This window comes from Myotis myotis, unplaced genomic scaffold (assembly GCF_014108235.1).
Source record: "Myotis myotis isolate mMyoMyo1 unplaced genomic scaffold, mMyoMyo1.p scaffold_m19_p_1, whole genome shotgun sequence".
Taxonomy (NCBI): Eukaryota; Metazoa; Chordata; class Mammalia; order Chiroptera; family Vespertilionidae; genus Myotis; species Myotis myotis.
Window position 1 is genome coordinate 151,265,595 of NW_023416313.1, and position 22,595 is coordinate 151,288,189.

Below are 22,595 nucleotides of genomic sequence, written 5' to 3' on the forward strand. Positions count from 1 at the left end.
CGAGAGAGAGAGAGAGAGAGAGAGAGAGAGAGGGAGAGAGAGGGAGAGAGCGCGCTCATGAGAGAAGGAGAAACTTCTGTTGCCTCTAGCACTCACCCCGACTGGGGATGGAATCAAAACCTGGGTATGTGCACTGACCGGTAATTGAACCTGCCACCGTTTGATGAATGGGACCAGTCTTCAACCAACTGAGTCACACCAGTTAGGGCTAAAATACTTTTAAAAATGTATTCCCTGTTTTCCTTTATTAAATAGTGAGCATTTTTGACAGATAAGTTATTTAAAATATAGACCACAAAAGAAATTTGAAGGACACTTTCAGTAACTATGTCCTATTAGAGGCAAGACTTGAAATCATACTGGTTGGGGAGATAGAATGTCTGGGTTCTAATTATGGCCTTTTTGGTTATGCACGTTTGAGTTTAAACTTTCTGGGCTTTTGTTTCTATATCTGTAAAATGGGGGATTGAATTTGATTATTCAGTAAGCCTTTTGTAACTATCAAGTTTTGTGATTTATTTGTATTGGTTTGGGGAGAATTATAATGAAATTATACTAAATGTTAAATCCCATTGATTTTTAGGTAATAAATCATACTGAAATAATTTGAGGATTTTTTTTTGTTGTTGTTAATCCTCACCCAAAGATATTTTTTTCCATTGACCTTTTAGAAAGCTGAAAGAAGGGAGGGAGAGAGAGAGAGAGAAATATTGATGTGAGAGAGACACATAGATTGGTTATCTCCTGCGTGGGCCCCCAGTGGGCCAGGGAATGAACCTGCAACTCAGGTATGTGCCCTTGACTGGAAATCAAACCCATGACCCTTTAGTCCCAGGGCCAACCCTCTAACCACTTAGCAACACTGGCCAGGGCAAATTTGATGATTTTTTAATATTTAGTCATTATAGAAAGGGGAGTAAATACCCCTTGCTTTACATAATTGAATAGAAAGCAATTTAGGAGTATAGACTAAAATCTCTTCAAAAATATCTATTTTATTAAAGTTTAATTGACATACAATATATTAGTTTCAGATGTACAAATAGTGATTTGACATTTATATATCTTACTAGAGGCCTGGTGCACCAATTTGTGCATGGGTGGGGTCTGGTGGCCTGCCCTGATCTGGCCCATTGGGCCTGGCTGGCTGGGGAGAGGGGACACAGGAGGTTGGCCAGCTGGCCCCGCCCTTGATGGGGGGGGTTGGGGGAGCTATCGGGGGTGGGGTCAGCGGGGGGGGGGGGGGAGGGAGGGGCCTCTAGCGGTTTAGAGTCTAAAGTGCACTTTCCTTTCCACTAAATACTGAAGACTTTAGCTCTAGTAGTTTCCCCTGACCAGAGCTGAAACAGAAGATGTCTCCCCAGAGCAGAGTGGAGCAGACCAGCACAGGCCACAGCAGATGGGCACAGAGCAGAGCTGACTAGGAACGGAGGAGAGCTGTCTAGCTGGAGAGGGGCCTGGCTCCAGGACCACCTGGCCCCAGGACTACCTCACAGCTGTGCCATGCTCAATTACAATTGAGCTGTTTTGCACTGAATAAAGTTTCCTTCTTTACCACACCCCAAATTGGGGATTCCTGTTGGCATTGAATTGGTGCCAAAGACCACTTGTCTGAGAAAGAGGATTAAAAATCCTGACTTAAGCCCTGACTGGTTTGGCTCAGTGGATAGAGCGTCGGCCTGCGGACTGAAGGGTCCCGGGTTCGATTCCAGTCAAGGGCATGTACCTTGGTTGCGGGCACATCCCCAGTGGGGGGTGTGCAGGAGGCAGCTGATCTATGTTCCTCTCTCATCGATGTTTCTAACTTTCTATCCCTCTCCTTTCCTCTCTGTGAAAAATCAATAAAATATATTTTTTAAAAAAAATCCTGACTTAAAAGTTTTAAACCCTGGCTGGGTAGCTCAGTTGGTTCGAACATAGTCCCAATATGCCAAGGTTGCAGGTTCCATCCCAGTTCAGGGCACATACAAGAATCAACCAATGAATGCATAAATTAGTGAAACAACAAAGTGATGTCTCTCTCTTTCCTCTCTCTCTAAAATGAATAAAGTTTTAATATGTCCCTATTTTATAGTAATCACACAGATTTTACAGATTACAGTACAAAGTATTTTTCTTCCATACACAGTTTTTAAAAATATATATTTTTATTGATTTCAGAGAGAGAGGAAGGGAGAGAGAGAGAGACAGAGAGAGAGAGAGAGAGAGAGAGAGAGAGAGAGAGAGAAAGGTAGATGTGAGAGAATCATTGATCAGCTGCTTGCTACATGCCCCCCACTAGGGATCAAGCACACAACCCAGGCATGTGCCCTGACCACGAATTGAACCATGACCTCCTGGTCCACACTCAGTCACTGAGACAAGCCAGCCAAGCTCTGCCTTGAACTTTTGTTTCTTCCTGTAGATTCACAGACTCAGTCTGGAATACAAGTAAGCTATAATTAAAACTAAACAATAAAGAGAAATTTTTTAAGGACTATTACATGCAACTTTTAAAATAGTTACTTATTATTAAAAAGTTTAATATATTCACATGGTACAAATTCAAAAGGTACAGAAAAGGCACCTGTCTCCCAGCCACTGGCTCCCCATTTCTGGAAGCAGTTATTGTTGCCGGTGTCTTGTGTCTCAGAAAGAGTCTATGTGGAAGTAAGTAATTTTTTAATTTAAAAATTATGCTTATTTTTGAGTAACTAATACATGTACATAACAATAAATTCTAAAGTGTACATAGTGAAATTTTCTTTGCCTACCAACAACTCTCAGTCCCCCTATTTCCTTCTCCAGAGACATTCATTGTCTCTTATGTACCCTGGATATATAGTCTGTCAATAAGCATTATTAGTGCACTAATATCTACACTAATAAAAGAGAAAAATGGTAATTGGCGTACGGCGATACCGTTTTCATTGGCTAATCAGGGCTATATGCAAATTAACTGCCAACTAAGATTGGCAGTTAACTGCCAACAAGATGGCGGCTAATTTGCATATGTAGGCACAATGCAGGGAGGCGAAAGGGAAAGCAGGAAGAAGCCCCCTGCCACTGACAGTGATCGGAAACCCAGGGGGGAGCTAAGAGCTGGGGGGCAGGGCAAAGGCGGCCCTGGGGCCGCCTTTGCCCTGCCCCCCAGGCATGGTTGGAGAATCAGGCGCCTTTGCCGCCCTGGCCAGTGATAGCAGGAAGTAGGGGTGGAGCCAGCGATGGGAGCTGGGCATGGTCGAAGCTGGCAGTCCCGGGAGCTAGGGGTCCCTTGCCTGGGCCTAAAGTGGAGCCCACAATCGCCGGGCTGCTGCAGCTGTGGGTCCCCACTGCCCGGGCCGGACGCCTCGGCCAGAGGCGTTAGGCCTAGGCAGGGGTGGAGCCTGCAACCGCGGGGAGCTGGGGATCCCCTGCCCAGGCCTGACACCTCTGCCGGAGGCCTCAGTCCTGGTCAAGGGGCCGATCCGGTGATCGGCGATCGGAGGGTGATGAGGGTCAACTCCTCTGGCCGAGGCATCAGGCCTGGGCGGGGGGCGGAGCCGGGGATTGGGGGGATATGATGGTCCCCTTGCCCAGGCCTGAAGCCTGGGTCAGAGGCATCAGGCTTGGGCGGGGGGTGGAGCAAGCGATCAGAGGGAGATGGGGATCCCCTGCCCAGGCATGATTCCTGGGCCAGAGGCCTCAGGCCTGGGCGGGGGTCAGAGCCAGTGATCGTGGGGAGATGGGGGTCCCCTGTCCAAGCCTGACACCTCTGGCGGAGGTGTCAGGCCTGGGCAAGGGGCCGATCAGGCGATCGGGGGGTAATGGGGGTCTATGCCTCTGGCCGAGGCATCAGGCCTGGGCAAGGGGCAGAGCCAGCAATCGGAGGGGTCTGGGGGTCCCCTGCCCAGGCCTGACGCCTGGGACAGAGGCATCAGGCCTGGGCTGGGGGCAGAACCAGTGATGGGGGAAAATGAGGGTCCCCTGCCCAGGCCTGACGCCTCTGTCAGAGGCGTCAGGCCTGGGCAAGGGGCTGATCCTGCGATCGGAGGGTGATGGGGGTCAACGCCTGAGGGCTCCCAGTATGTGAGAGGGGGCAGGCTGGGCTGAGGGACACTCCCCCCCCCCCCACACCCAGTGCACGAATTTCGTGCACCAGGCCCCTAGTACTAGTATATTAGTGATGGCTTTCCTACTACCCCAAATGTAGTAGATTTATTAGGATAGTGTGTTCAAAATGATAAAGCTCCTCATTCATAGAAAATCACTGTAAAGGTGTACTACATTTCCTTCAAATTTTAAACTTGTAACACAGGCATCTACTCTCAACCTGTCTTCTTTTGGGGGGTATTATAATCTGGGCATAAATAAGTAGGAAAAAACGAGACAAAAATATACAGTACATGCAATTAGCCGAGGACAGATTGTTTCTAGGATTTTGGAAATGAAGTTTATGAACTGTAACGTGGCATCTCCTTTGATCTTTAGGCATTGGGTTAAGTTGGTTAGGAGCAATACCCTTCCTTGAAAACCAGCTCCTCTACTTAGGTGCAGGCAAGCCTCCAGCGCCCTAGATGTCGCTGTGGCTCCAAGATGAGTGTAGGTATGCGTCTCTCTGGTTATAAAGTTGGGGGCGGAGTAGCCGAGAGTGGCCAGGAAACGATGGCTGATGAAGAGGAAGAAGGCAAACAGATCTTGCAGAAATTGCAGGTGGGCCCGTAGGATAAAACCCGAATGCGCTTGTGTTATCGGGGAGAAGCTGGGTGCCCAGTTTATGCAGTACCTGCGAATTCCTTGGCACCTCCTGGACGCCGCGTGCGTCGGTGTGGTTACTATAACAACTTCCAGGGCGCCGTCGCCGCGGGCCAGGGGAGCGCTCGGGCCAGGGGAGGGGCGCGGCCGTGAGTTGGGACCTCCTGCTGCTGATCTGACTTGATTTCAGCCCTGTAGGGAAGATGATTTGTTGCTCCTAACTTTATTCCTGCACATTCTTATGAATCCCTTTTTACCCCCTCGATTCACCCATAACAAATAGCGTACACATGTTTATGGCAGATTTCCAGGAGCTGTTTTGATCCCACAAAGGCCGTTTCTCACTTCTCTGCTTTGAAATTTGCAATAATCACAGCAAAGGCTTGCACCGCATGTGTCCTGGTTACTCCTTTTAGTACTTAATGGTTTTGTTATTCTTTGGGATCTGATGCCGAGGGGACCAGACTCCACCCAGTCCGCAAGTGACTGCAGTTTTGAATAGGACTTGTGTTTTGTACTAGGTAGGTAGGTAGGAGCTAACTCCCTGACTTGACTCTTTATCTTTCTTTTAATGACCCAAGATTTTTTTCTTAAATCTCATAAACTCAGTTCTTTGTGTTATAAAACAGCTTGTAATTTAAACATTAGACCTGTGACAGGCTTTGTAACTTGCTTAAAGGCTCTCATGCAAAAATTTAAACATTGGTGAGATTTTGTTGTGTTTTTTTTTTTTTTTTTTGAGCAGATTTAAATGATAAACACTTTTTAGAATGTGAGCTTTACTGCCAGTCGACTCGGATTAACTGAACTTTATTTCCTAGTATGACTGGCTGAAATATAGAAATATTATTAGCGTGTATATGTTTGTGTGCATGTATGTCTTTCTCTCTCTCTATATATATAATATATATATTGAAAGTCGCGTTGTTTACCCGTATCTTCAGAAAAAAAATCACTTCTACTGTCATGGAAAACAACCTGCTTCCCTAGTTATAATGGTCTGGCCCTCTAGCAACTTCAGCGCGAAATTATAGCTAATTTGCCTACAAACGTCAGGTGGTCATAATAATCTGGCCTCTCAGAGTGTGTGTGTGTGTGTGTGTGTGTGTGTGTGTATAATAGTGATATTGCTATCCATGGGAATAGTGGCAAGCTTTGATTTTATTCTTATAGACATTTTAGGGTACAAGGGAAAAGTGTATTTCTCAAAGTGTGTTTTACAGACCATTTTTATTACAGTCATCTAGAATCCTTGTTAAAATGCAATATTTTGATTTTGCTAAAATTACTAAAATCAGAATCTCTGCAGGCCGGGTCCTGGAAATAATACACACGATAAAATTTGAAAAGCACTGATGCACAGGGTGCTGGTCCATTCTCTTTGTTCTGGGTAGGCTTTTAAATTAAGTATGGGACATAAGTATTTGTTAGAGACAAGGATTATTCTTTAATTTATTCAATTAAGTCTTGTCTGGGGTTCTCGCCACATAATCGAACCATCCTTGTGCTTCCTAGGAACTGGTGGATCAACTCTATTCATTTCGAGACTGCTATTTCGAGACACACAGTGTTGAGGATGCTGGGAGGAAGCAACAGGATGTGCGGGAGGAGATGGAGAAAACCCTGCAGCAGATGAAGGAAGTAGTGGGTATGAGTTCCAAAGGAGCATGCAACCCCTTGCCCATCACTGACATGTGATAGGGTTTTTCTCTTTCTGTGTACTCTTGGATATCCTATTTGTGGCTGCTACAGCATGGTACAACAAAATATTACCCCTTGCAGGATGGCAGCCTTTCAGTCCTCTAATTTTCCTAAACTTTGATTATAGTAAATGCCATGAAATAAAATAACATACTTGTTGCTTGAACTATTACAGTGATCTTCTTAACTGACCTTTCTGCCTCTAATTTTTTTTTACTTCCAAACGAACTTACTTAATGACTGTGGCCATTATCTTTTTAAATCATTACTTAAAGCATTTAATTTTATCCTTTTGTCTGCCTCTTTGCTCAAGTGTCTTCAAAGATTGCTACTATTGAATGGTTGAACTCTAAACCCCTTTACCTGGTATTTAAGTCTCCATTTTCTGACTCTATTTTTCCCCCTACCCTTATCTCTGAGGAAGTTTTTATTTCATTCAGGTTGGATCATGCATTCTCCCATGAACGTGCCACATGGTTTATGCCTTTTTTTGTTTACATCATTTTCCTTCTTGGAGGGTCTTTTTTCCTTTTTTACCTTTTTGAAGCTCACTCATTGGTTGTATGCACATGTTTTGACTGATTTTTTATTTTTATTTTTTATTTTTATTTTTTTAGAGAGAGAGAGAGAGAGCAGAATGGAGAGGGATAGAAACATCATTAATCGGCTCCCTCCTGCATGCCCCCTACTGGGAATGGAGCCTGCAACCTGAGCATGTGCAATGACTAGGAATCCAACCAGTGACCTCCTGGTTCATGGGTGAATCTCTGAGCCACACCGTCTGGGCAGCACATGCTCCTTTTCATTGTTTTAATTTTTCACATATATGCTTTGTCCTCTCCATTAGATTGTAAGCCCCTCAACGGTAGGGATAATGCTTTCTTTGTCACCTCATTATATAACATAGTTCTCTGCCTATGGTAGGCTTTCAATAAGGGGTTTGTTCATAAAGATTTTCCTCAGATATTTTATTTCTAGAGCTGATGTGGGGTTATTCCTTGAGAGAAAGTGTTCTGGTCTTATCGGTAAGACTGCCTGGGTTTTTCCACTTTCCTGTATCTTTTTCCCTTTCTCCTAGGTTCTGTCCAGGGCAAAGCACAGGTTCTGATGCTAACTGGGAAGGCACTGAATGTGACTCCTGACTATAGCCCTAAGGCTGAGGAGCTTTTGTCAAAGGCTGTGAAGTTGGAGCCCAAGCTGGTGGAAGCCTGGAACCAGCTGGGGGAGGTGTACTGGAAGAAAGGGGATGTTGCAGCTGCCCACACCTGCTTCTCAGGAGCCCTCACCCATGTGAGCTGACCACTGTCCCCTCAGAAAACACAGATGGGATTTCTTTGGTTCTATGAATTTCCCTAGGATATGAATACCGGAGTAGAACTGTATTGGAACGAGGAGAAAATAATCATTGAGGAAGGGAGGGGAAACAGACCTTAATGAGGAAAACAGGGATAGGGAACTGAAAAAGGAAGAAGATGATGGAGTCAGATTCAGGGGTAGATGAAAAGTTATCGACCAAGATGATCCTTGTAGATGTGGGTCTAAGATACACATGGCAATAAGAATTAAGATGACAAAGCAGATTTATGTATTAGGTAGATCTGCTGTATCTCCTGGACTTGGTAGAGTCGCCTTGTGAGGTAGGTGTCCTCTAGAGCCCAGTGGCTCAGCCTCCCTAGTCACCTGCGTTGGGCACTCCAGGTGTGCCCTTGTGTGAGCTGTGTGCACTGTCCTATTATAGTTGAGCCTTGATTGATGTTGGTGACACTGGGAGGGATTGACCCCAGGTCAGTCAGTTGTGAGGATTGGCTGCGACGATAGTGGAAGAGCTGCTGGGCAGGAGCCAACCTATGGAGCAGGACTTGCTTCAGTGGGGCTTTGGTGCTCACCAAGTCTGCCCCTTGAGTGTGTCACTCGTGGAGATGGGAGGGTTGTAATCTGGCATGGTTGAAGCTGACCACCAGGTATGCTGGCTCTGGAGCCTCCTGGGAGGTGCAAAGTTAGCCACTGCCTGTGCCCTGCCTGGGGCCATGCAGCATGAGCTACAAAGCAATCTGCAGATGGCTGCTACTTGTGTTGGGCTTGGAGGTGCCCAGGAGAGGCCAAGCTGTGAACCAAAGTGTGCTGCCACTAGTGCTTGCCTGGGGCCACTTATTGAGAGGTACAGGGCATGCTGAGGCCAGCTGCTGCTTGTTTGAAAGATATTAAGAAAGACTGAAGCATGAGGCAAGAGAGACCAGCTGTATGAAAGGCCACTGGAAATGGCTTGGATGAGCCTGCAAGTAGGGAGGGCCAGGGGTCTCAGAGAATCACCACGGCAGGGCAAAAAGTGTGAGCCAGATTGATGGAGATTCAGAATTGGCACCTGCCTGTTGGCTCTGTGCAGGGGGAGGGTTCAGCAAAGGAACACTGGCCTCTGCCAGCACTTCTGTCTGGGAGAAAGCTGTCCCTCCAGCTCTTGCTCTGATTCTAGACAAATTAGTTCCCTCCCCAAATGTCCCAGGTTCCTTTCAAGCTGCTGCTCTAGTGATGGAGCTCAGAGGAAGTGAGTAAGTCCATGTGCAGGCCCTTTAAGAGGAAATGTCTGGGACTCCTACAGCCTCCCTGTCATTCAGTCACATTCCCCACTGGTTTTTATAGCCAGAAGTTGTGGGGACTTCTCTTCCAAGCACTGGAACCCTTGGCTGGAAGACCTGGTGTGGGGCTGGGTTTCCTCACTTCTCAAGGAAACCTCCACAGCCATGATATCTCTCCTGATTTTAAATTGCAACATGTGTGTTTGGGAACAGCTGGTTCTGTGATTCCGTCCCAAGTCTCTGTCCCTCCTACCACGATGTGCTTGAGCTACAAAGTCTCGATGTGCTTCTTCTTTAATTCCCTAGTTGTAGGACTTCCGTTCAGCTAGATTTCAGGTGGTTTTGGATGGTGGTGGTTCTGTATCTTAGTTGTAATTTTGATGTGGTTGTGGGAAGTGACAAGTACTGTGTTTACTTACGCTGCCATCTTGACCAGAACCCCTGATGACAAAACAGATTCAGAAGAAGATGGGGATAGAATAGATCTGGAAAGGGGAACTAGAATCAGGGAGGTTGAGTATGTGTCTTCTCCATTTGCAGTGCAAGAACAAAGTCTCCCTTCAAAACCTGTCAATGGTGCTTCGCCAACTGCGGACTGACTCTGGAGATGAGCATTCTCGCCACGTCATGGACAGTGTCCGACAGGCTAAATTGGCTGTGCAGATGGATGTCCTCGATGGCCGCTCCTGGTGTGAGTGCTCTCAAATATCTCCACCCAATTTCTAGGGCAGTGGTTCTCAACCGTGGCTACACACCCGCGTCATCTAGAGCCTACCCTATGGTGTCTGCCTCTAACTGTGAAGACAGGGCATCTTTGTTTTGCCCGAAAGGTATTTTGTTGAACTACTATTCTACGAACTCTTGGATCTTCATTTGAGAGAGGAGTTTTATGTTTCCACATAAGCAAGGCAGGGCTGTTCACCTTTCTCCTTTAGGTCCATGTTTGCCTCTTTATCCCAGCGGTATGTGGGGTGTACTAAATACAGTGTCATCACTAGTTTGTGTCAGGCCTTTTTAAAAAAAAATCCTCACCCGAGGGCATGCTTAGAGAGTTGAAGGAAGAGAGAGAGAGAGAGAGAGAAAGAGAAACACCGATCGATCAGATGCCTTCAGTATACTCCCCAACTGGGGATTAAACCCACAACCCAGTTTATGTGCCCTGTCTGGGAATTGAACCGCTAACCCTTCAGTGCACAGGTTGATGCTCAACCAACTGAGCCACTCTGGCAGGGCTGTGCCAGGCTTTCTAATAGACTTTTCAGGGTGATCAAAACAGATTGTATCTTTTTTTTTTTTAATATTTCTTTGTGAGGCTTCCTTCCTTCCTTCCTTCCTTCCTTCCTTCCTTCCTTCCTCCCTTCCTCCCTTCCTCCCTTCCTCCCTTCCTCCCTTCCTCCCTTCCTCCCTTCCTCCCTTCCTCCCTTTCTTCCCTTTCTTCCCTTTTCTTTTCTTTTCTTTTCTTTTCTTTCTTTTCTTTTCTTTTCTTTTCTTTTCTTTTCCTCCCTCCTTCTCTCTCTCTCTCTCTCTCTCTCTCTCTCTCTCTCTCTCTCTCTCTCTCTCTCTCCTTTCTTCTTTCTTTCTTTCTTTCTTCTTTCTTTCTTTCTTTCTTTCTTTCTTTCTTTCTTTCTTCCTTTCTTTCTTTCTTTCTTCCTTTCTCTCTCTCTCTCTCTCTCTCTTTCTTTCTTTCTTTTTCCTCACCCAAGGATATTTTTCCATTGATTTTAGAGAGAGGGGAAGACAGAGAGAAACATCGATGTGAAGAAACACATCAATTGGTTGCCCCCTGTACGTGCCCTGACCAGGACCCGGGCCAGGGAGGAACCTGCAACCAAGGTATGTGCCCTTGACTGGAATCGAACCCGGGACACTTTGGTCCGCAGGCCAGCACTCTGTCTACTGCGCCAAACTGGCTAGCACTGTATCTTTCTTTTTTAAAATATATTTTTATTGATTTCAGAGAGGAAGGGAGAGGGAGAGAGAGCTAGAAACATCAATGTTGAAAGAGAATCATTGATTGACTGCCTCCGACATGCTCCCTACTGGGGATCGAGCCCATAACCTGGGCATGTGCCCTTGACCAGAATTGAGCCTGGGACCCTTCAGTCCGCAGGCTGACACTTTATCCACTGAGCCAAACTGGCTAGGGCAAACAGATCGTGTCTTAAACGCTGGCTCGAAGATGCTCCACCATTGTTTCAGTTTTTTTTCTTCCCTTAGGAGGGACAGGATGACTGGAGTGGGGTGGAGTTGGGTATTTCCCTTCTTCAGGTCGGTTAGGTTCTGGTTACCTAGTTTCTCCTGAGGGCCGTCCTTGTTCACTTTTGTTAAGAACAGAGTGCTCTAGCACAGCTAGGAATGTTCCTTTTTCACTCCCTCTGCTAGAAGCATGAGGGGATTTTTTTCACTGATAGTTCTGGGAATCTGGTTAGCTCCTGGAAGTGGATCTCAAATATTGGGGGGCTCCCCTTATGGCAGACCCCTGCATTTTTTAACTCCCAGACCTGTGCATGCTGAGCCTCCAGTAATTCATCAGTTACGGTTCAGGTTCTCATACCCCAGCACTCTTTCCTGTGGCAGCTTGTGAGCTTCTGTTCCAGTACACCACACTCCCTATATTCACCTGTCTGCCTCTCCAATTTTGGGGGCAGTGGTTTGCCTGGTGGTGTCCCCTCTGTAATGAATCCAAGAAGAGTTGTGATTTTTTTCTGTTTCTTCAACTTTTTTTTATTATGATGGAGTGGTGACTTCCAAGTTCCTCACATGCATAATGTAAACCCTGTGTCTCTTTTCCAGATATTCTGGGGAATGCATACCTTTCTCTTTACTTCAATACTGGCCAGAACCCTAAGATCTCCCAGCAAGCCCTCAGTGCCTATGCCCAAGCAGTAAGTATTTATGGTCGCCCTGGCCAGATGAGTAGAGGCAGAAGCAAGAGTGTTGTTCAGTCTTCCTTGTGGCTCTTTAGCAAGCAGGAGGGGCACTGTTTGCTGGCATCCAATGTGTGTGGTTTTGCAAAGCTGTGTCTACAGAGGCGACATTTCTGCTTATGACCTCAGTATTAGTAACCACTTGTGGTGTGGTGCCTTAGTGCTAGATAGCTCCTTGAGCTGTCTAGACTTTATAGGCATGTATACAAATCACAGGGCCCATGCCAACATGTTCATCTTTTTAAATGGGAAAAAAGTCTATAATAATAAAAGGTAATATGCTAATTAGATCGGATGTCCTTCCAGATGAAGCCGGGGCTGTGAGGGCCAAGCCCCTTGCACGAATTTCGTGCATTGGCCCCCTAGTATTAAAATAATGCTTATTAAATTTGTGTGCGTATTTTAAGAAAAATTAAACCTAAATCTGAAGTGTAAATTAAGTGCTATCCCCAGATTAACCATTACATACTGTGGCTTTGGATTCCCACAGGCTAAGATAGAAAACAGCATACAGCGCATTCAGCATCACTTCCTAGGAGGTATTGCACTGGAGCTCGTGCTTTGCTTAGGAATTCAGGCCATTTTTAATCAGTAACCACTTGCACTGGGGTTTCTTCAGGCCTTGACTGCCTGGTTGCTCATTATTGAACGCTTCACATTGGTCTTCTGAGCACTTTTTATTTAGGCCTGATACTCACCTTTCTTCGTTTGTCTTCTTTTTTAAAAAAAATATATTTTTGTTGATTTCAGAGAGGAAGGGAGAGGGAGAGAGGGATAGAAACATCAGTGATGAGAGAGAATCATCGATTGGCTGCCTCCTGCATGGCCCACACTGGGGATCGAGCCCGCAATGTGGGCATGTGCCCTTGACTGGAATTGAACCCGGGGCCTTTCAATCCGGAAGCTGACGCTCTATCCACTGAGCCAAACTGGCCAGGGTTCGTTTGCTTTCTTGCTTCTCTTGACACAGAATTGCTTTTTAACTTGCCGTTACTTATTTTGCTCTGTATGGCAGAGTAAAGAATACAGCTACCTTATATTTGCAAGTTAAGGACTGTACTTTTTTCAGTCAGGAAACTTTTAGGCAGAGGAATTATTTTTTACCCTAATTTCTTAATTTGGTTAATGTTTATATTTTAAAAAATAATATGGTTGTACGTACTTTAAAATTTTATATTTGGCTTCTGCTAAAGAGTTACTTTTAACTCTTCATTTCTTCACTCAAACCTGCATTTTAAAACATATTTGAACCAAGCATTTAAACAATTTTAATTCTTGCTGTTTGTGCTTTTGCAATATGCCAGGCAATGAGTAGAGTTTAAAAAAATAAAAAAAATGAACTGAGCCCTGGCTGGGTAGCTCAGTTGGTTGGAGCATTGTCTCTTACACCAAAAGGTTGCGAATTCAATTCCTGGTCAGGGCACATACCTAGATTGTAGGTTTGATCCCTGGTCGGAGTATATACAGAAGGCAACTGATCAGTGTTTCTCTCTCATGTCTATGTTTCTTTCTCTCTCAAATCAATAAACAGATCCTTGGGTGAGGATTAAAATAAAATAAAATAAAATGAACGTAGCCATAAACACCATCAGCATTTTCTTCACAGCGCATTTGTCTGCACTGTCATGTGGTTTCTGGCCATCTATTTAAATTAGAGAATCAGATTTTACTTCCAGTGTGTGTTTTAAGGGGACATACAACATGATTCTGCCCGTGTCTGGAGCTGTACTCATGGACAGAGGAAAAGCATTAAATTGACATAATTTCTTTCCTAGGCTTTCCTCATTTATACCATCATCTCACTATTGAAAATTTTTTTATGACAGTGCTTTCACACATTTCTTCTCTCTTTATACTATTGTATAGATAAATTATAATCATTCTTAAAGACTCACACACACATACAAAACCCCTAGCATCCTGAGGTTTCAGGGGCTGTGTAATGTACCACACAAACAATGACTATATATCAGTGTGGGTATAGGGAACATTTGACAAGGAAGAAACTTGAATATTTTCAGGGAGAGGAGGTTAGGACATATTGGGCATGTCCATCCGTAAGACTGAGACAGGATCCACTGATGATCTTTTTATCTGGCTGTAGGAGAAGGTTGACAGGACAGCCTCCACCAATCCTGATCTCCATCTGAACAGGGCAACGGTAAGACCTGTGGCTGTGGGGTGGAGGTCATCTGAATGTCAAATAAATTTAGGTCTTAGCCTGTGAGGATAATTGAGTATTCATAGGAACAAGGTTGAGACTTATTTATAGAGACTGCAAGAGAAAAGTAACAGTGAAATTATTTCTAGGAAGAACTAGCTCAGTTTAACTTCAGTAGCTGGTGGCATCACTGGAGGGAAAGGAGAAGGGGGTGAGGGTATGGAAGGGTACATAAGGAAGGGGGGGGGAGTTTAGAAGACTCATCTGAAATGCTTATAAAAATAGAATGACCCAATATGTGCAACTTAACTATTTTAGAGTTTGGAAGTGAGTTCTTTGAAATGACTCCATCTTTGGGGTTGTGATTACCATGGTCAGGTAAAAGTGTGTTAAGGTGTTACCATCTCTTCAGGATGTTCATTGTAGCACAGGAAAAAAAACTGGGTTCAGAAAACAGTTTATTAGGTTTCTAATCCATTATGCCAGTGGTTCTCAACCTTCTGGCCTTTTAAATACAGTTCCTCATGTTGTGACCCAATCATAAAATTATTTTCGTTGCTACTTCATAACTGTAATGTTGCTACTGTTATGAATCGTAATGTAAATATCTGATATGCAGGATGGTCTTAGGTGACCCCTGTGAAAGGGTTGTTTGACTGCCAAAGGGGTCGTGACCCACAGGTTGAGAACTGCTGCATTATGCCATTACTTCCCCCAGCATAGTTTGTGTTAAAAATACTTATAATTGGGAGGTTTTGGGTTCCTTCTTTTGCAGTTACATAAATATGAAGAGAATTATGGGGAGGCCCTGGATGGCTTCTCTCGAGCTGCAGCGCTGGACCCTGCCTGGCCGGAACCCCGACAGCGAGAGCAACAACTTCTGGAATTCCTGAATAGATTAACCAGCCTCCTTGAGAGCAAGGTAAAGATGTCTAAAGGCTGAATCCTACTTCTTTATTCTGCTGTTTGACGGTAAAATAAGACTAGAATAGGCTTTGGTAGTAGTGACTCTATAGAAGTGGTAGGTGGGAGGGAAGGACTAGACCAGGGGTGGGCAAACTTTTTGACTTGAGGGCCACAATGGGTTCTTAAACTGGACCGGAGGGCCGGAACAAAAGCATGGATGGAGTGTTTGTGTGAACTAATATAAATTCAAAGTAAACATCATTACATAAAAGGGTACGGTCTTTTTTTTTTTTTTTAGTTTTATTCATTTCAAACGGGCCAGATCCGGCCCGCGGGCCGTAGTTTCCCCACGGCTGGACTAGACTCTCCAGGAGAGTGACTAGTTCCTAGCTTCTAATCTGTTTCCCCTTCCTTGGCAGGGGAAGGTGAAGACCAAAAAGTTGCAGAGCATGCTGGGAAGCTTGCGCCCAGCCCATCTAGGCCCTTGTGGTGATGGGCGCTATCAGTCAGCCTCTGGGCAGAAGGTGACCCTGGAGCTCAAGCCGCTGAGTGCACTGCAGCCTGGTGTGAACAGTGGTGCTGTGGTCCTGGGGAAGGTGGTGTTCAGCCTCACCACAGAGGAGAAAGTCCCCTTGTGAGTTTGTCTTTGCCTTTCCTCTTTTTTATCCTCTGAACTAGTACTGCCACTTCCTGGCCTTTCTCTGATAGTTGAAGACAATTAGTGGTCACAGGTCACTGAGTTCTGCTTCCCTTCTGTGACTGTCCCATGAGCAGGTATTGTCTAGGTCAGTGGTCGGCAAACTGTGGCTCGGCAAACCGCTGCTCGCGAGCCACATGCGGCTCTTTGGCCCCTTGAGTGTGGCTCTTCCACAAAATACCGACTTCTGCACATGGGCCACGGTTTCAATTGCACTGTATGTGCGCGCCTGCACGTGGTATTTTGTGGAAGAGCCACACTCAAGGGGCCAAAGAGCCGCATGTGGCTCGCGAGCCGCGGCTTGCCGACCACGGGTCTAGGTGATGTCTGACAATCTCTGTAGATTCTGTACCATCCATTTTTCCCTGTTTCAACAGATGTTTATTGAACATCTACTATATGTGCTATAGAGAATTAAAAAAAAGAAATGTAAAGGACTCAAGCTAAGGGTGCTTATAGTCTAGCATTGGAAATGAGTTAAGACTGTTCATTTAGAAAATTTTTAACTCTTGAAAAATTAGTTTTTCCAGTGCCATCACTTCTTGGTCTTTTTTTTTTTTTAATTTAAAATATATTTTTATTGATCTCAGAGAGGAAGGGAGAGAGAGATAGAAACATCAATGATGAGAGAGAATCACTGATCAGCTGCCTCCTGCATGCCCCACAAGAGAATAATCGAGCACACAACACGGGCATGTGCCCTGACCAGGAATCGAACCATGACCTTCTGGTTCATAGGTTGATGCTCAACCACTGAGCCACACAGGCCGGTCTCATTCCTTGGCCCTTCACTCACTTCTAGGACATTCTCTTTTGTTCCTTCCCAAACAGTCCTTGTCATTGAGGATTTGTTTTCCCGTTTTGACCCAGTTATTTTTCATTTCTTTAAGATTCAGTCCCTTCAAGGAAACATTTCCTGCTTTTTGATTTCAGCATTTCTCCTCAAGTTCCCATGTCCAACCATTGGCTTTACTGAATTAGCACAAGGGAAAAGTTATTCTAGCACCTATCACAGTTGTACTGTAGGTGATGGTTTAACTGACTCCTGCTAGACTGCTAGCTCACATAGCTGGATTGGTGTTTTACTGCTAAGCACAATGCTTGACATATAATATTCAGTAAAAGTTTGTGGAGTTAAACTAAATTGGCAGTTATGGTTAGAGAGTTTGATAAAGGTTGTAGTAATTAAACTGATAGACCAGGAATAATGTTTCAGTAATGAACATTTTGAGCTAGTTCATTATTAATAACTAGAGGCCTGGTGCACGAAATTCGCGCACTCAGGGGGTCCCTCAGCCCAGCCTGCAACCTCTTGCAGTCTGGGAGCCCTCGGGGAATGTCCGACTGCCACTGTGCTCACTAGCTGTGAGCCCAGCTCAGGGCTTCTGGCTGAGCGGCGCTCCCCCTATGGGAGCGCAGTGACCACCAGGGGCAGCTGTTGTGTTGAGTGTCTGCCCCTGGTGGTCAGTGTGCATCATAGTGACCGGTCGTTCTGCTGTTTGGTCAATTTGCATATTAGCCTTTTATTATATAGGATTGTCAAGTGGTCTCAGTGTGCATGTGTCCTAATTCTTGGCAGAGTGACAGATGGATGAGTCATGTGTATATATCTTAGACAAATGAGGACTCCGATGTCCATAGTGGATGATGGTACCTATCATAGGTTTTCTAGATAAGTTACTAAAAAAGCACTTGTTTATTTTATTGGTATTTAAAAACACCACTGTTTCTGTTCTTTCTGGCCCACTTTTTTTTTTCCTCTTCTCTTAACTCCTTTGAACCGGGCAGTACATTTGGCCTGGTGGACTCAGATGGCCCTTGCTGTGCAGTGATGGTGTATAACATGGTGCAGAGTTGGGGAGTGCTCATCGGGGACTCTGTAGCCATCCCTGAGCCCAGCCTTCGGCTTCACCGAATTCAGCACAAGGGAAAGGTGGGTGATGGCTAGGATTCTTCCTCACCTTATAGGCTCTGAAAGTGGGGCCAAGTTTATCTCTTAAAAAATATGTAAAGGGATGCATTCATGTGTATGATATTATTTATATAAACATATATGTAATTTTTACTGAAAAGGAAAACTGCTAAACAGAAAGAATGACAAAAACGGACTGAATAGACAAGAAATACTGTATGATATCACATATGTGGAATCTAAAAAGGCTGAACTTGTAGAAAACAGAGAATAGAATGGTGGTTACTGTCGAGTTGGGAAATTGGGGAGATGTTGTTTAAGGGTACAAACTTGCAGTAGATAAATAAGTCCTGGAGATCTAATGCACAGCACCAGTGATTATTGACCAAAATGGTATTATAAACTTTAAAGTTGCTAAGATCTTAATTGTTCCCACCACGAAATAGAAATGATAATTATGTGACTTGACAGAGGTGTTAGCTAACACCAGGATGGTCATACTACAAAATATGAATTATCAAATCAACATGTTGTATACCTTAAACTTATACAATGCTATAAGTCACTTATCTCAAAATAAATTTTAGAAGGTGGGGGTGGGAGGGTGGGATGGGAGTGATTCATTGGGGAACTTATATGTATAACCCATGGACACAGACAATAGACTGGTGAAGGCCTAAGAGGTGCAGGTACGGGGTAGAGGGAATTAATGGGGGAAATAAACACACAAACAAAGGGGACATCTGTAATACTTTCAACAATAAAGATAAAGTAAAAAAACAAAAACAAAAACAAATTTAAAAAAATGGACTGAAATATTGTCATTTACATATTACTGTTAACAGTTTGGAGTGTATACCTCCAGTTCTTTTCTTTTTGATAAATATGTATACACATGTTTATATGTATAACTTTAATCATGAATAGAATATTATGTGCAAATGTTCGTGAACATTTCCTGTGTTTTTAAACTTTTATAACATTGGTCTGAATTGACACATAGAAATGGTGATGAAGATAATGATGACTTTTAAAATTTACTGAACACTTAACTGACTGCTAGACACTGTACTAAGTTTTATTTCCTGCACTAGTTCATTTAATCCTCATAAAAACTCCTTGAGAGTAGGTATTTAACCATTTTTTTTACCATTTAGGTCAGAGGTGGGCCTAATCATGGATATGGGCAAATATAAAAATATTTACTACGGTGCCATTGGCCATTTCTGGCTCACTGCCTGCTTTTTGTATGGCCTCTAAGTTAAGAATAACGTCTGTATTTGTAAATCAAAAGAAGAAGAAGAATTTGTGATACAGGAAATTCAAAAATCAGTGTTCATAAGTAAAATTTTTTGAAACAGGTCACACTCATTTGTTTACTATTGTCTGTGGCTGCTTTTGCACTAGTGTCAGAGTTGAATAGTTCTGTGACAGACCTCATAATGCACAGAGCCTAAGATGCTTATTATGTGGCCCGTTACAGTAAAAATTTGCTGATCACAGATCCAGATTATTTCCAACTTTTTTGCTGTTATAATATTTTTTTCTTTCTTTATTGATTAAGGTATTACATATGTGTCCTTTCCCCCCATCCTCTCCCCTCCCCCCCTACTCATGCCCTCACCCCCCTGTTGTTTGTGTCCATTGGTTAGGCTTATATGCATGCATGCAAGTCCTTTGGTTGATCTCTCCCCCTTACCCCCACCCTCCTCTACCTTCCCTCTGAGGTTTGAGGGTCTGATCGATGCTTCTTTGTCTCTGGATCTGTTTTTATTCATCAGTTTATGTTGTTCATTATATTCCATAAATGAGTGAGATCATGTGATATTTATATTTCTCTGACTGGCTTATTTTGCTTAGCATAATGCTCTCCATGCTATTGCAAATGGTAAGAATTCCTTCTTTTTTTTAAAAAAATATATTTTATTGATTTTTTTACAGAGAGGAAGGGAGAGGGATAGAGAGTTAGAAACATCAATGAGAGAGAAACATCGATCAGCTGCCTCCTGCACGTCCCTACTGGGGATGTGCCCGCAACCAAGGTACATGCCCTTGACCAGAATCGAACCTGGGACCCTTCAGTCCGCAGGCTGACGCTCTATCCACTGAGCCCGGTTAGGGCAAGAATGCCTTCTTTTTTACCACAGCGTGTAGTCCATTGTATAGATGTACCACAATTTTTTAATCCACTCATCTGCTGATGGGCACTTAGTCTGTTTCCAAATCTTAGCTATGGTGAATTGTGCTGCTATGAACATAGGGGTGCATATATTCTTTCTGATTGGTGTTTCTAGTTTCTTGGGATATTTCCTAGAAGTGGGATCACTGGGTCAATGGGAGTTCCATTTTCAATTTTTTGAGGAAACTCCATACTCTTCTTCACAGTGGCTGCACCAGTCTGCATTCCCACCAGCAGTGTACAAGGGTTCCTTTTTCTCTGCATCCCTGCCATCACTTGTAATTTGTTGATTTGTTGATGATAGCCATTCTGACAGGTGTGAGATGGTACCTCATTGTCGTTTTGATTTGCATCTCTTGGATGGTGTTATAATATTTCTATTATACTTTTATATCTACCCATATCCATGATTATTTTCTTAAATGCATTTCTAAGATAGAATCCTGACCCTAAAGGGTATGCGGAAAGATTTTTGATACATATCGCCAAATAATTTTGTGGAAGGTTGCACCAGGTAATACCAAAAGTGGATGTAATTGTTTCCCTGTAGTTTTCTTCTTAACTCATTGTAGAAACCTTTGAAAAATTATTTGCTGATGTTATGTGAAAAATATAGCATCACTATTGTTTGGCTTTGATTTCTTGATTATTGCTGAGGTTGAACATTTTATCAAATCTCTATTGACTATTTTTATTTTATTAAAAAATTTTTAATTTATTGATTGATTTTTAGAGAGAAAGAGAGAAACATTGATTTGTTCCACTGATTATGCATTTATTGGTTGATACTTGTATGCGCTCTGACCAGGGATTGAATGTGCAACCTTGGCTTATTGGGATGACGCTCTAACCAACTGAGCTATCCTATTTATATACCTTTTATAAATTGATTTTTTTTTTTTTTTGGTCATGTCCCCATATTACTGTTAGGATATTTAAAAAAAAATTGATTTGCCGAAACCGGTTTGGCTCAGTGGATAGAGCGTCGGCCTGCGGACTGAAAGGTCCCAGGTTTGATTCCGGTCAAGGGCATGTACCTGGGTGCGGGCACATCCCCGGTGGGGGATGTGCAGGAGGCGGCTGATCGATGTTTCTCTCTCATCGATGTTTCTCTCTCATCGATGTTTCTGACTCTCTATCTCTCTCCCTTCCTCTCTGTAAAGAATCAATAAAAATATATTTAAAAAAAATAAAAATAAAAAAAATTGATTTGTGAGAATTCTTTAATTTACCTCTTTAGTTTGACTTAAAAGAGCCTCCTTCACCCTCCCAGTGATAAAGATCTTTTAAAAGCATGTTTTAAAGTACATTTGAACTGATGTAATGAGCTGATTCTTTTCTGTTATTAGGAGAATTTCTGAACCACACGTTCTGTTTCTTCCTCCTGATATAAAGGGAGAAGTAACTTATATCTGGCAGGTTAATTTAGGGCCTTACAAACCCTTGACCTGAGAGTTCCGCAGCATTTCCACCTGGCTGGCTACTATGTACATCTAGTTATAATTGTCAGCAAACACTGTGAAGGGCAGATCTGTGAGAGCTGGTGGCATCCTGTTGTTAGCCAGTGCCAGGAACCTGTCTTTTTTGAAACTACTGGCACCCTCCCTGCCCCAGACTTTCCTTCTGAAGGTTAAAATCTTTGGAAAAATTATATCTCCTTTGTTAGCTCAGCTTTGTTGAATGTGAGGTGGAGGTAAAGGGGGCATATACTAAGGGGTGAGAGAGGAGGAGATCGTCACAGGTGGTGTATCCCTGTGTTGGAATTTGTTCCATCTTGGGGTCTGTAACGAACCTCTGTATGTTTGTCTTTTTTAGGACTATTCCTTTTCCAGTGTCCGCGTAGAGACGCCCCTCCTGCTGGTGGTGAATGGGAAGCCTCAGGGCTCCAGCAGCCAGGCTGCTGCCACAGTGGCCTCACGGCCGCAGTGTGAATGACCTCCCTTACCCTGCACGCTGAAGGGGGAGCGGAGGCATGGAGATAAGTTCAAGGGCACTCGGCAGCTGGACCAGCCGCATCCAGTGACTCGGCCGGAACGGGGGATGTTTTAGATGACTTTTCCTTCCTCTGCCCTGTAAGACTCTTTGTGTCTTTTCTTTCTCTCCTGTTATCATGTTCTAGCTCTCTCTGGGGCCACACATTCTCCTGGTATATCTCTCCTGCCTCTTTCATTGCTCTTCTATGTTTTAGGCAGAGAGCATGGAATTGGTAGAAGTGTTGGGATCTTGCCATGGGACAGAGTCCCCAAAGTTCCTGTTCTTGCCTCCTTCCTGAGCCTCATGTGTACATATCATTTCAGTATTTATTGCTAAGGGAGGGGGCTTAAATTTATAATGGCTTGGTTTTTGAGCAATTTTTATTTTATTTTTATTTTTAAAATTTAGATTTATCCCCTTCTTTGGGGCTGGAAAAATATTAAATTTGTTTGGAAAAAAATAATACTGTGTTGTCTGGCCTACTTCATTCTCTCTAGGCTTGGATTCTTGGTTTTTAGGGTCACTCAGGAAATTAGAATAACACCCCACCACCTTTCCCCCTTTATACAGAGGAGTTTAATTCTCAGTCCAGAGCAGGAGTGACAGCTCCACAAAGTCTCTGGGAACCAGCTTCCTTCCATTTCCCCCGTTCTGTCATCCTAGGGGTGGTCATTAGCATGGCCCAAGATGACACACACTTCTGATAGTGTTATTAGACTGAAAGACCAGAGAGAGCCAGGTACTCAGTTTTTTAATATGCCAGTGATACATTTATAACATCCTTGTGGAAAAATGGGAAAATGTGAGGGAGGATTAATAGCCAACTGAATGGTACTTTACTGGATACAGATT

The 22,595-nt window shown here is 43.8% G+C and overlaps 1 protein-coding gene across 1 annotated transcript; it reads left to right on the plus strand.

The window, feature by feature from the left end:
• Positions 1–4,566: 4,566 nt before the first annotated feature.
• TTC5 (tetratricopeptide repeat domain 5) lies at positions 4,567–22,206 on the plus strand. Its single transcript, XM_036296135.1, has 10 exons — positions 4,567–4,671; positions 6,229–6,361; positions 7,493–7,704; positions 9,528–9,678; positions 11,781–11,872; positions 14,019–14,075; positions 14,851–14,997; positions 15,401–15,615; positions 17,467–17,611; positions 21,585–22,206. The coding sequence occupies exons 1-10, from the start codon at positions 4,567–4,569 to the stop codon at positions 21,702–21,704; spliced, it is 1,377 nt and encodes a 458-aa protein (XP_036152028.1). The 3' UTR covers positions 21,705–22,206.
• The last annotated feature ends 389 nt before the right edge of the window (positions 22,207–22,595 follow it).